General features: G+C 38.0%; 1 protein-coding gene across 6 annotated transcripts; it reads left to right on the top strand.

Moving 5' to 3' along the window:
• Positions 1–411: 411 nt before the first annotated feature.
• Positions 412–9277, top strand: LOC112805925 (protein MODIFIER OF SNC1 1). Of its 6 annotated transcripts, none has more exons than XM_072198905.1 (12): positions 448–819; positions 1859–1934; positions 2100–2183; positions 2273–2317; positions 2419–2794; positions 3278–3380; positions 4173–4226; positions 4365–5670; positions 5744–6008; positions 6096–8682; positions 8779–8834; positions 8969–9277. In XM_072198905.1, the coding sequence occupies exons 2-10, from the start codon at positions 1903–1905 to the stop codon at positions 8586–8588; spliced, it is 4758 nt and encodes a 1585-aa protein (XP_072055006.1). In that variant the 5' UTR covers positions 448–819; positions 1859–1902; the 3' UTR covers positions 8589–8682; positions 8779–8834; positions 8969–9277. The 6 variants fall into 6 exon arrangements, with proteins under 6 accessions (XP_072055005.1, XP_072055003.1, XP_072055006.1 ...); XM_072198893.1 differs by having other exon boundaries at positions 4173–4244; XM_072198904.1 differs by having other exon boundaries at positions 412–945; positions 8779–9277.
• The last annotated feature ends 1274 nt before the right edge of the window (positions 9278–10551 follow it).

The raw sequence follows: 10551 nt of genomic DNA, 5'->3' as shown, positions 1-10551 counted from the left end.
TTTTAAGTTTAGATCCGATTCAATTCGCAAATAATCGGATATCAAATATATCCGTAAAACATAAAAATATTTTTAAAAATTTATTTTTATTAAAAATATGAATAAAATTCTTTTTTACTACTCTTTTAAATATATTTACTCATAAAATAATATTAAATATATTTTTTTAAATAATGAAAATAAAATAATATAATATATATGATAATTATTAATTATAATAAAATATAAAAAATATTTATTTATTTATTTTTATGAACTTATATACAGATACATATATAAAATCTATAATTCAATTTATTAGTATGCGAATCACTCAGATCTGATTTAATAATCTTATGGATCAGATTTTTATCCAAAATTTTTAAATCGAATTCGAATATTATACAAATCAAATCCGATTCAGGACACCGTACCTGTAAATGGCGTATAGAATTGCTGAATTGGTTTAACGTGAAATATAAGCCTCACTTAGATGTAATTTCTAAGGTGGGCCTTATGTGAATAAAACAAAACATTTTTCAGGGCGTAACTCAACTGCTACCGCTACGTTCCCCCGAAAGCCCGAACCCTCTCAGCTCTCTTCTCTCTTTCTCTCTCTATCGCTTGCTGGTTCGCTTTTTCTCTCTACCCTCATTCTTCCTCTCCGATCCGAAACCCACCTTCACCGCCTTCACTCTGCACAGATCCTCCGTCTATCTCATCCTTCAACGGTGCTCTCTTAACCTTCCGATCGGTCCTCCTCCTTTCTCCTCTGCGCTCCTCTCTCCAATTCCACCTCTCTAGGGTTTCTTTGGGCCACACGTTTTTCCTTAGCATCCGGTACACTTTCATTTGCACTTCGAGCTATTTTTCATCCGCGTTTGGTTCCACCTGAAAACGAACACCGAAAAACCACGTATTGCGAGGGAGAAAAAAAATCGAATTATAACTGAATTTTTTGCCAGTGTAAACTACTACTGCATATATATATATATATATATATATATATATATATATATTTTTTTTTTTTTTTTTTTTGTTATTTCTCTGCTTGTTCTATGTTGTTATAGATTAAGATGGAAGGATGTCAAATATATTTGTTTTCCTCTCAGGAAAACTTGTTTATGTAGCTAATTGTCGCATCTAATGGCCTTGCGTTTTAATTAGGCTTCTTAACTTTAATGTCACTATTGTTTCCCTTCAATATGAAGATATATGCGTTTACAATTGAAGAGTAATTGCTATTGAAGAGTGTACACTGCTTTTGTTGGCTCTGTATTTGGATCTATAATTTGGTGGGGAGGGTCATTATGTTAGAAAATCATTGATTCTGGTGAATAGAATGTAAAACTTTTGGAATGTAAATTATGGTAGACTTAGTGTAGAGTATGGTTGCTGATAAAGGTCATCAACCTGTTGTTCATATGTTCCCCGACCCTTATGTCTCTCTCTTATCAGTTGATACTTGATACATTGCATGGAATGATTTCACTTTGGGAGTTATGAGTATCATTAGACCTGATATTGTAAAAGAGGCTTAGGAATTTAGTATAGAAGTTACTTGCAGAAGCCAATTCTTTTTCCAGCAACCCGTGAGTGTAAACTGTTCCTTCAAATTTAAGAAAGTTTCTATTATATTTGTCCTTGGATTTAATAGTGACGTTATTTCTTTTTTGCTCCATCCCTTTTTGGCATGAAAGTAGGTTTAATGATAATATTAATAGTTACAAGTGTGGTCTGAATTCTGTCATGTTTCAATTTATTACACTATATTATAATTTTATATTCAGTTGTCTGTAAGCATCGTTTATGATAGGCCACTAAGTTTTTTTTTTTTTTTTTTTTTTTTTTTTTTTTTTTTTTTTCAAATTCTTATTAGGCCCTTTCAACTGGCTTGAATGACAGTGCGGTGGTGTCCAGGCAATGACTTCAAGCATGTTGAGTGGGGAGCGAAGGTATGCCTTTGTTTATGTGCTCTAGAAGCCACCATGTAAATGTGGCCAAACCAAATTTTTGATATGTCTTGTATTGAAAATCCTGCTTCTGTCGTTGGCAATATGATTATATTTTATAATGAACTAAAGAAAATTGAGATTAATGATTCTAATGCTGTTTTGCAGATGGGCCTCTTCTTCCAGAAGAGGTGGTATGACTGTTCTAGGGAAAGTTGCTGTTCCAAAACCTATTAACTTACCCAGCCAGAGGTATTTGATTTCTTGATGGATTCTTTTTATTTTCAGTTGACTGTGGTATTGCTTTATGATCTGAAAATTTCCCCTTCTTTTGTATCAAGGTTAGAGAAACATGGTTTGGACCCTAATGTGGAGATTGTTCCCAAGTGAGTAAATATTCTCAGGACTTAATGTTGTGACTTCTGCTATAATTGTTCTTAATGTTCCAGAATTTTATTTGTTTTCGGTCATTGTTTATTTTGGGTAGGGGTACCCTCAGCTGGGGTAGTAGATCATCATCTTCTGCATCAAATGCTTGGGGTTCCTCTTCTCTCTCTCCAAATACTGATGGTGGTGCTAGTTCACCCAGCCACCTCAGTGCTCGGCCATCATCTGGTGGGAGTGGTACAAGGCCTTCGACTGCTAGTAGTGATAGGGCTCTCGAGTCCTGTACAAATGCATGGGGGTCAAGTTCTCGGCCTTCATCAGCATCTGGGCCGCTGACATCAAATCAGACTTCACTTGCATCATTGCGTCCTCGCAGTGCAGAGACAAGACCTGGTAGCTCACAGTTATCTAGATTTGCTGAACCCTCCGCTGACAATTCAGGTGCTTGGAGTGGTGCTAGGACCGCAGAGAAACTGGTATGGTTCTGTTTATTTGTTCTTGAAACTTCGATTCTGCTACAAATTATATCTGAAATATTTATTTATTATAATTTTATGATTATGACAATCTAATTTTCCAGGTTAGTGGTTAATTTTTTAACGCAGTATTTGTGATGTTTATCCTCGAACAATTGCGTTTATAATTTGTTTCAGTTTGACAGTAATTTTGCACTTTCCACACTCCTTTTTCTTGCTGGTTTGGCATGGTGCACACCTAGTAAATACACATACTTGTGGCTGTAATTCAGTAGTTTTATGGTTATGATTATCTGATAGTATATGTGGTGTAGCAACTTTGAACTTCTTGCGTGCTAAAGGCACTGTCTCTAGGGGTTTGTTGAATTAGTTGCAAGAGTTTTTTGCTTGACACGTTCCTGTGTCCTCAGTGGTCACAGCCATGGTTGCCTCTGTTTTATAGGCATTATTTGCTGATAGTAGCCACTTTTTGTACAAATGCAGGGAGTTTCTCAACCCAAGAGTGATGGATTTTCATTGAGCTCTGGAGACTTTCCAACTCTTGGTTCTGAGAAGGACAAGTCTGCCCTGAATTCTGAGTTGCAAGGTATTATTGTTCTGTATTATTATTCTGACCTGAATTCTGTTTTATATTATTATGGTGTTTAATATTTCAATTGCTAATCCATTATTGTTTTACTGATCTTTTACTATTGACCATTAAGTGCCACAGTATTGTTGCTATTATTACTATTATTGCATCACATGTTATAGTTTTTGATTGTACCTTATTTACTTGTAGGAGTTCTTTGTTCATATAATTATATCAATTGTTCCTCTTAACATTTTAAAGTTTGAACCAACAAGTCTTTTCTTGGCCCAGAAACATAAAGGCTTAAACATAACTGTATTTTATTGGGATCAAATTTTGACTTCAAGTTCTTTGTTTATGTAATGATATCTCATGTATGCTGTTCACTCCTTACTCTTGCATTTCCCTTGCTCTATAAGAGTATGTTTCATTCGTTTTCTACCATGAATATTATTGTAAGACCAAAGTTCTGACTTATAACTTGATATTTCAATGTATTTGGTGTCCCATTTTATTAATTATGATTATACTAGGAGATATTTGAGTTAAATATTAATATGTGGTAGGTTCTACAATTCTTTTACATTTAAAATACTGTTGAAATATTTCTAATTGTTAATTATGAATCTTACTATCCGTAAAATGCTTCGACTCATGTTACGGGGAATAAATTTCCCGACTCCTGAATTTTATCTCAATTTGACAACCTTGTCATAAATATTTAGAGAACATAGAACAGATATTTCATTAGTAAATTGTTTTGTTCTTAAGAGAAAGTTTTTAACAATTTTTATCAACTGCTAGCAGATGACAGTTCTCATGGCCGACCTAGCTCCTCCTCAGGACCACAGAAGGAGAAAAGTGAGGCCTCTATTGTTGGTGTGTCATGCCATTTGATATTTTTATTTGTGCTTCAATTGTTCTTTCATTCCATTTCTGCCGATAGGATTTTGCATTCGATCTTCTATAACTAATGTTCTTCTGTTGTCAATATCACAGCTGATGTTCCGGTGAATGAAAATATGAAGGGTGGTGTGATTGATTCCTGGAGAAGGGATCATCAGTCTCATGGAGAGGATGACATGAGGCCTGGGATAGAGAAATGGCAAGGAAATACCCAGCCTTACCCTAATACTTCTGTTCCACCTCAACACTATGATGCCTGGCATGGTCCTCCAGTAAATAATCCTCAAAATGGTGTTTGGTTCCGGGGTCCTGCTGGTGGGCCCCCATTTGGAAATCCTGTTACTCCTGGTGGCTTTCCTATTGAACCATTTCCTTATTATCGTCCAGGCATTCCACCAACTGGTCTTGTCAACTCACCACCAGTTCCCCCTCCTGGGAATGGACCAAGAGGGCACCCTAAGAATGGAGATGTCTTTAGGCCTCATATGCCTGATGCGTATATTCGTCCAGGCATTCCTATGAGACCTGGATATTTTCATGGTCCAATGGGCTTTGAGGGATACTATGGTCCTCCTATGGGCTACTACAATTCAAATGAACGAGATGTACCCTTCATGGGAATGGCAGCTGGACCACCTGTTCATAATAGGTACCCAAATCAAAATCTTCCTGAGCCTGCCAATTCACAAGGTAAACCTGGTGGGTATGGTATTGCTGGAAAGCCGTTGGCCTCTGAGCAAGTGGGATCCAGCCATCCTCCTGAGACTGCTGTGCCATACAGAGTTCTTCTTAAGCAACATGAATCTAATGGAAAAAATGAGAGAGTAAATTGGGAGGATTCAGAGACAACCAATGCATCATATAGGGACCGACCAAGAATTGCAGTCTGGGAGAATGAGCAGAGATCAAACTATAGAAAGAATGAGATGGATTTGAGGAAGAGTGCTCATGGTGAAGAACCACCTTCTCAGGCTTTGGAAAATCAAGTATCTAGTTCATCTGTTACTCTTAAGGCCAAGTTTCCTGACAGTTCAGGAAACATTAAGAAGCCTGGTGATATTTCGCCAAGGAAATTAGATCGTGGTAATGCTGCCTCTGGTGTGCTAGAAACTCCCCCAATATCATCTGCTCCAAAAGATGCCAGTCTGATTAAGAAGATAGAGGGTTTGAATGCAAAAGCCAGGGATAATTCATCTGCTAGAAACAGAGATGAGCAAAGAAATAAATTTCATGCCAATAGTGCTTCAGTGAACAATGTGAAGGAAGCTGGTGCTGGTGGTGTGTTTCCTGCTAGAACTCCTGCCACTGATGTCATAAACCCACCTCATCATGAAGTCAGTGCCTCTGGTGGAGAAAAGAATTTCGATTCCTTATCTGCCAGTGGACCAACATCATCCAGGTTTTTCCATAATTTCTTGGTATTGACTGATTGTGGTTAGATTCTTGATGATGCTGATATGCTTTATTTACAGGCAAATTGCTCGTGGCATGCAAAGTAGAGGTGACCACCGTAACAAGGGAAAAACAAGCAATGAAGATGTTGATGGTTGGCGAAAGAAACCTGAGTTTGCTGATATCTCAGCTTTATCAGGTGCACAGTTGGAAGCAACTAATCTTCTTATTGGTGACCATCAGATCTCTGTTGAGAGCTATGATAGGTCTGGCTCATATAATCCAGTAAGGCGTGATGGAGAATCTGTTCAAACCAGGTCTGAACCAATTGATAGCCATGATCAGGTAATGCATACATGATGCATCATTTCTATATTCGTTATTAGCTATCTAGTGTACATTTAACTCTTAACAAATTCCGAAACTCATCAGCGTGCCAAAATGAAAGAGTTGGCCAAGCAGCGGACTAAGCAACTGCAGGAGGAAGAGGAGGAGCGAATAAGAAAGCAAAAGGCTAAAGCTCTTGCAAAGCTGGATGAGTTGAATAGACGTTCTCAAGCAGTGGAAGGTCCAACTTCAAAAGAGTCTGCTACAACGTCTGACATCCCCAATAAGCAACAAGAATTACAGCCATCTGATTCAGCAATTGTATCAGGAAAATTTGGAGTTGTGAGTTCGGCTTTAAATTCTGATGCTAAGGCTATCCCTCATATTAATGATATTAGCATTAATAAAGTTGAAAAGTTACCCATCTTGTCCTGTGAGCCACCTTCAGAGACCCATGTGAATTCTGGCAAAGAGGCTGTTCTGATTCATAATCAGTCAATGAACTTGCAACAAGATGTTAAGAGTGCTGATGGCATTAATGCCTTACAGTTTCACAATAATATTACCTCAAAGCAGAAGCGAACAAGCTATAAACAAAAGCAGAATCTTCCTTCAGAGAAAACTGGGAGTGAAAAGGTTGCATCTTCCACTTCATTTGGCTCAAAGGCCGAGAATGATTTAGTGGTTGATATTTCTGTATCTTCTGGCAATGTTATCCATGAAGTTGGTTCAACTGGGGGATTGAACATGCCCATGAATTCAGCTACTATGATTGATTCCTCTGTAAACCAGAGAAAGAAGAATACCAGGAATGGGAAAAACAAACAAAAATTTGAAGATAGTTCTTCTGCATTACCATTGGCACCAAAAGAAGCTAATATTTCAAAAAGCTCTGTCGAAATTGATAAGGCCAAGGTTGCCAACATTGAGTTAGAACAGGGTCCAGTTCAACCATCATCCTTGTCTAAGGATTCAACTCAATTTTCAGAGCATCACAGACATTCAGCAAGTGAGGAAGCCCATGCTAAAATGAATAGTCAGTGGAAACCTCAGCATTCTCGTAGGCCATCGAGAAATATGCAAGCTACTAGACCAGGAGAGAAATCTCATGGGAGTGATGCAGTGATGTGGGCCCCTGTGAAACACCATAATAAGACTGACGTGGATGAATCAGATGAGAAAACCAAAGCAGAGGCAGTCAATACTGAGAAGAGTGATCAGCAGGTGCATAATTTTAAAAATAAGAGGGCAGAAATGGAGAGATATGTTCCAAAACCTGTTGCTAAAGAAATGGCTCAGCAAGGAAGCATCCAACAACAGGTGGTTTCATCAGTCAATCAGGCTCCATCAGATGGGAATGTTGGAAGAGTTGATTCTGTTTCTGTGGGTCCACAGATTGCTCAGGTAACTGATTCAATTGTTGGAAAAGTGACCCATGGAATGGAGCCTAAAAATAGAGATGGCAGGCATGCTAAGCAGGGTAAAGCGCATGGATCTTGGCGGCAGCGGAATCAAATGGAAACAACTAATGTGCATGATGTGCGGGGTGGACTGGACATTGATTCAAACTCTGAACCAATTGTTCAGGGACAAACAGAAGATCGTGGAGATCCTAAGTCTGAAATAAACTTATCAAAGGGGCAATCAATGCAAATTAATAACTATAGTGATCTTGATGGTTCAAACAATCCTGTCAATCATGATTCAGCTGCTCATGTTTCTGTTCCTGTTATTAAAGATCATGGAGCAACAGGCAGAGGTAGGCGGGTTCCTTTCAGAGGACATAAGGGTGGAGGGATGAACCATGATGTGGATCATAAGAAAAATGATAGAGAGTTGGAGAGAAATGAAACACCCACTTCATCCTCTGAGCCTAGTCAACCAGATATCGGTGCTGCTGCTTTGAAAGAAAATCGAAATGTTGGAGAACGCTTGACTTCTCACTGGCAACCCAAATCTCAGGCTTCAAATAATCAGAGGGGAAACAAATCCAGTGATCTAAATGTCGATTCAGTTGTGGTTGGAGTTAAAAAAGAGGATTCCTGTTGTGATGAAGAATCAATTCCAGCCGCTGATGACAATATGTCTAATGCTCATGTAGCTCAACCTCACAATGATCAATCAGTCTTGGACAAGAGCAAGGCCAGAGAAACTACACATTTTGGGAACCAAGATTCTAAAAGAGAGAGGAAACATGTGCCAGCAAGGAGGCATCCCAACTCCTCAAATCAGGGAAATGTTAGCTTGGTTGAGCAATCTCCCACATCTATAGATCAAAGGCATGATCACCGTCCATTCTCTGGCTTTGGCAAAAATGGAAACCTAAACAGGTTTGGAAGAGGACACGAGCCTCGTGGAGATTGGAAACCACCTGCCCAAGATAACAGGCACTATAATCAATCTACAAACAGGGAGAGGCAGGGCCCAAACCTGCATTATGAGTACCACCCTGTCGGACCATATGATGGCAGCAAATCAGACAACATAGAACGGCCTAAAGATGGTAATCATGCTGGTGGAAGATTTAGGGATCGAGGTCAACCTCATTCCCGGCGAGGTGGGGGAAACTTCTATGGACGCCAAGCTGGTGCTGATTAGATGCTTTGGTAATCAGTAGTTGGAATTAGTCTGTGTGTTCCATCAGAAGCCATACATCCATTAACTTTGCTGCTTAATACAGCCGTGTTTTCAGGTATATGTGGTCTTCAGATACCTTTGAACTTTCAATTGTAAATGCAGCCTCAATGCCTCATCAATTATCTTCTGATTGTCGGTATGTATTCCACAGGGAGGGCTAGAAGTGAAGATGGTACCCTCTTTTTTGTAGGGCGGGGCTAAGAAAAGGTTTGATGGTTATTGCTGTAATATTGTAGTGCTCTGTGGTGGATGGTTATTTTTCTAATGTAATTGAAAATAGTATTTGATGGCATTTTGTTTTTAATGGAGCACTTGTCCTGTTTCAACGAGCCTCTTTTCAGGCACCAGAGAGAACGAGTGTTTTGTGTGCCATCTGCTCATATGAGATGCGTTCCAGGCCTTACGCAGTTTGAGGAAGAAAATGATTATTTCCCCATAGCTAAAGACTACCAAGTAATTCAGCAAAGAAGCAAGCAAATGATTGGTGTTCGCAGTGTATTTCTTATTTTGATATGCGTTTTGAATAATTTTTTTCGAGCGTTGAAAGCTTAATTAGTCATTTGGAATGAATAGTTCCCAGTTTATCCTGACCTCAAATGTCTAAGCTTCCATTTTCGTTGTGTCTAATATCAATAGGTATTTTGGAAAAAGATTTCGTTTTCGTCTTTTTCCTCCGATATTCGAGAAGTTTCTGTGCCGTTGAGACTTGGGACTTTGAAGTCAATGTTGGGCTATTTCTTATTTTCTTTAGGAGAGTGGTACAGTAGCATTGGGGCTATTGGGGGATCGCAATAGTTCTGAATTCTGATCAGGGTCGATAGTGCCAGGATAGATTATGAGGGTAGGGGCAGAGAAAAAAAATTGTCTGCGAGTTCAGATGAACGCATAATCTAGGAAGGGAAGGGATTTTGAACCAAAAAAGGAAGGGATTATGTAGTGAAAATGTAAAATCATGTATCCGGTTATTAGATAGAATAGTCTATTATTGATAAATGCAGAGAACTGATTATTACTTAATCGAATTTGATTTTCCTTTTTAAAATAGTTATACGATTAACACTGTTTACTCGACTCGAAAATTAAAACCTAAAATCACGTGCTAAAAGATATTTACTAAACAAAATTTTAGTACTTCCATTTAAAAATGTATATTAGTATTTCCATCGAGTCATTGACATGTGAGACGTGAATACCATTCTTGTGAAAATAATCAAAATATTGAGCAAGTGTGCCAATAAACCACTTTTTTTTTTATTTTTTTGTATACACAATAAACATTTAAGTATTTATCGATTTTCCTACATATTTATTATTAATTGGGTTTTCGCAATAATAAAAAGTAAGCAACTTCGTATTCTTGTGACATGCATTCACAATGTTTTTTTTTGTTTTTCGCGATATTTTTCAGTCTGATATGCTAAAGATTAATTTGCTGTGATACTGAACTCTATTTAAGGATTTGTGATACTGAAGTACATTTAAAGGTTTGTTGTCTGCATTCACAATTTTTATTATCTACTGAACTCTATTTAAGGATTTGTGATACTGAAGTACATTTAAAGGTTTGTTGTCTGCATTCACAATTTTTATTATCTATGTCAATAAGCATTTATCATTCTTTTTGTCTTTTTTTTCCTTACAAAAACTAAGGCAAAGAAATAAATTTACAGAGAAAATTTTATTTTGCCACGGTAGAATTTAAAAAATAGAGAGGGACAAATAGGTCCCTGACCTTTTGCCCCACGGACATTTTTGTCCCTGACCATTTGAAAATACTTTTAAATCCTCGACCTTCACAAAACTTGGACGGATGAGTCCCTCCGTCTAAATGTCTCCGTCAGACCCGACAGAAAAGTCTGACGTGGCTCCCGTTCTGATGACCTGGCGTGACGGGTTGACACATGGACTGATGACTGGAAGGGTA

This window comes from Arachis hypogaea, chromosome 1 (genome assembly GCF_003086295.3).
Source record: "Arachis hypogaea cultivar Tifrunner chromosome 1, arahy.Tifrunner.gnm2.J5K5, whole genome shotgun sequence".
Classification (NCBI taxonomy): domain Eukaryota; kingdom Viridiplantae; phylum Streptophyta; class Magnoliopsida; order Fabales; family Fabaceae; genus Arachis; species Arachis hypogaea.
Note: the sequence above shows the minus strand (reverse complement) of the source record. Positions and strands in the feature narration are given on the sequence as shown.

Bases quoted from the DNA above. Each gene is read 5' to 3' on its own strand.
- LOC112805925 (XM_072198893.1), top strand. From the start codon at position 1,903: ATGACTTCAAGCATGTTGAGTGGGGAGCGAAG. The intron at 3,381-4,172 runs GTATTATTGTTC...AACTGCTAGCAG, and splicing joins CCTGAATTCTGAGTTGCAAG to ATGACAGTTCTCATGGCCGA. The intron at 5,671-5,743 runs GTTTTTCCATAA...CTTTATTTACAG, and splicing joins AGTGGACCAACATCATCCAG to GCAAATTGCTCGTGGCATGC.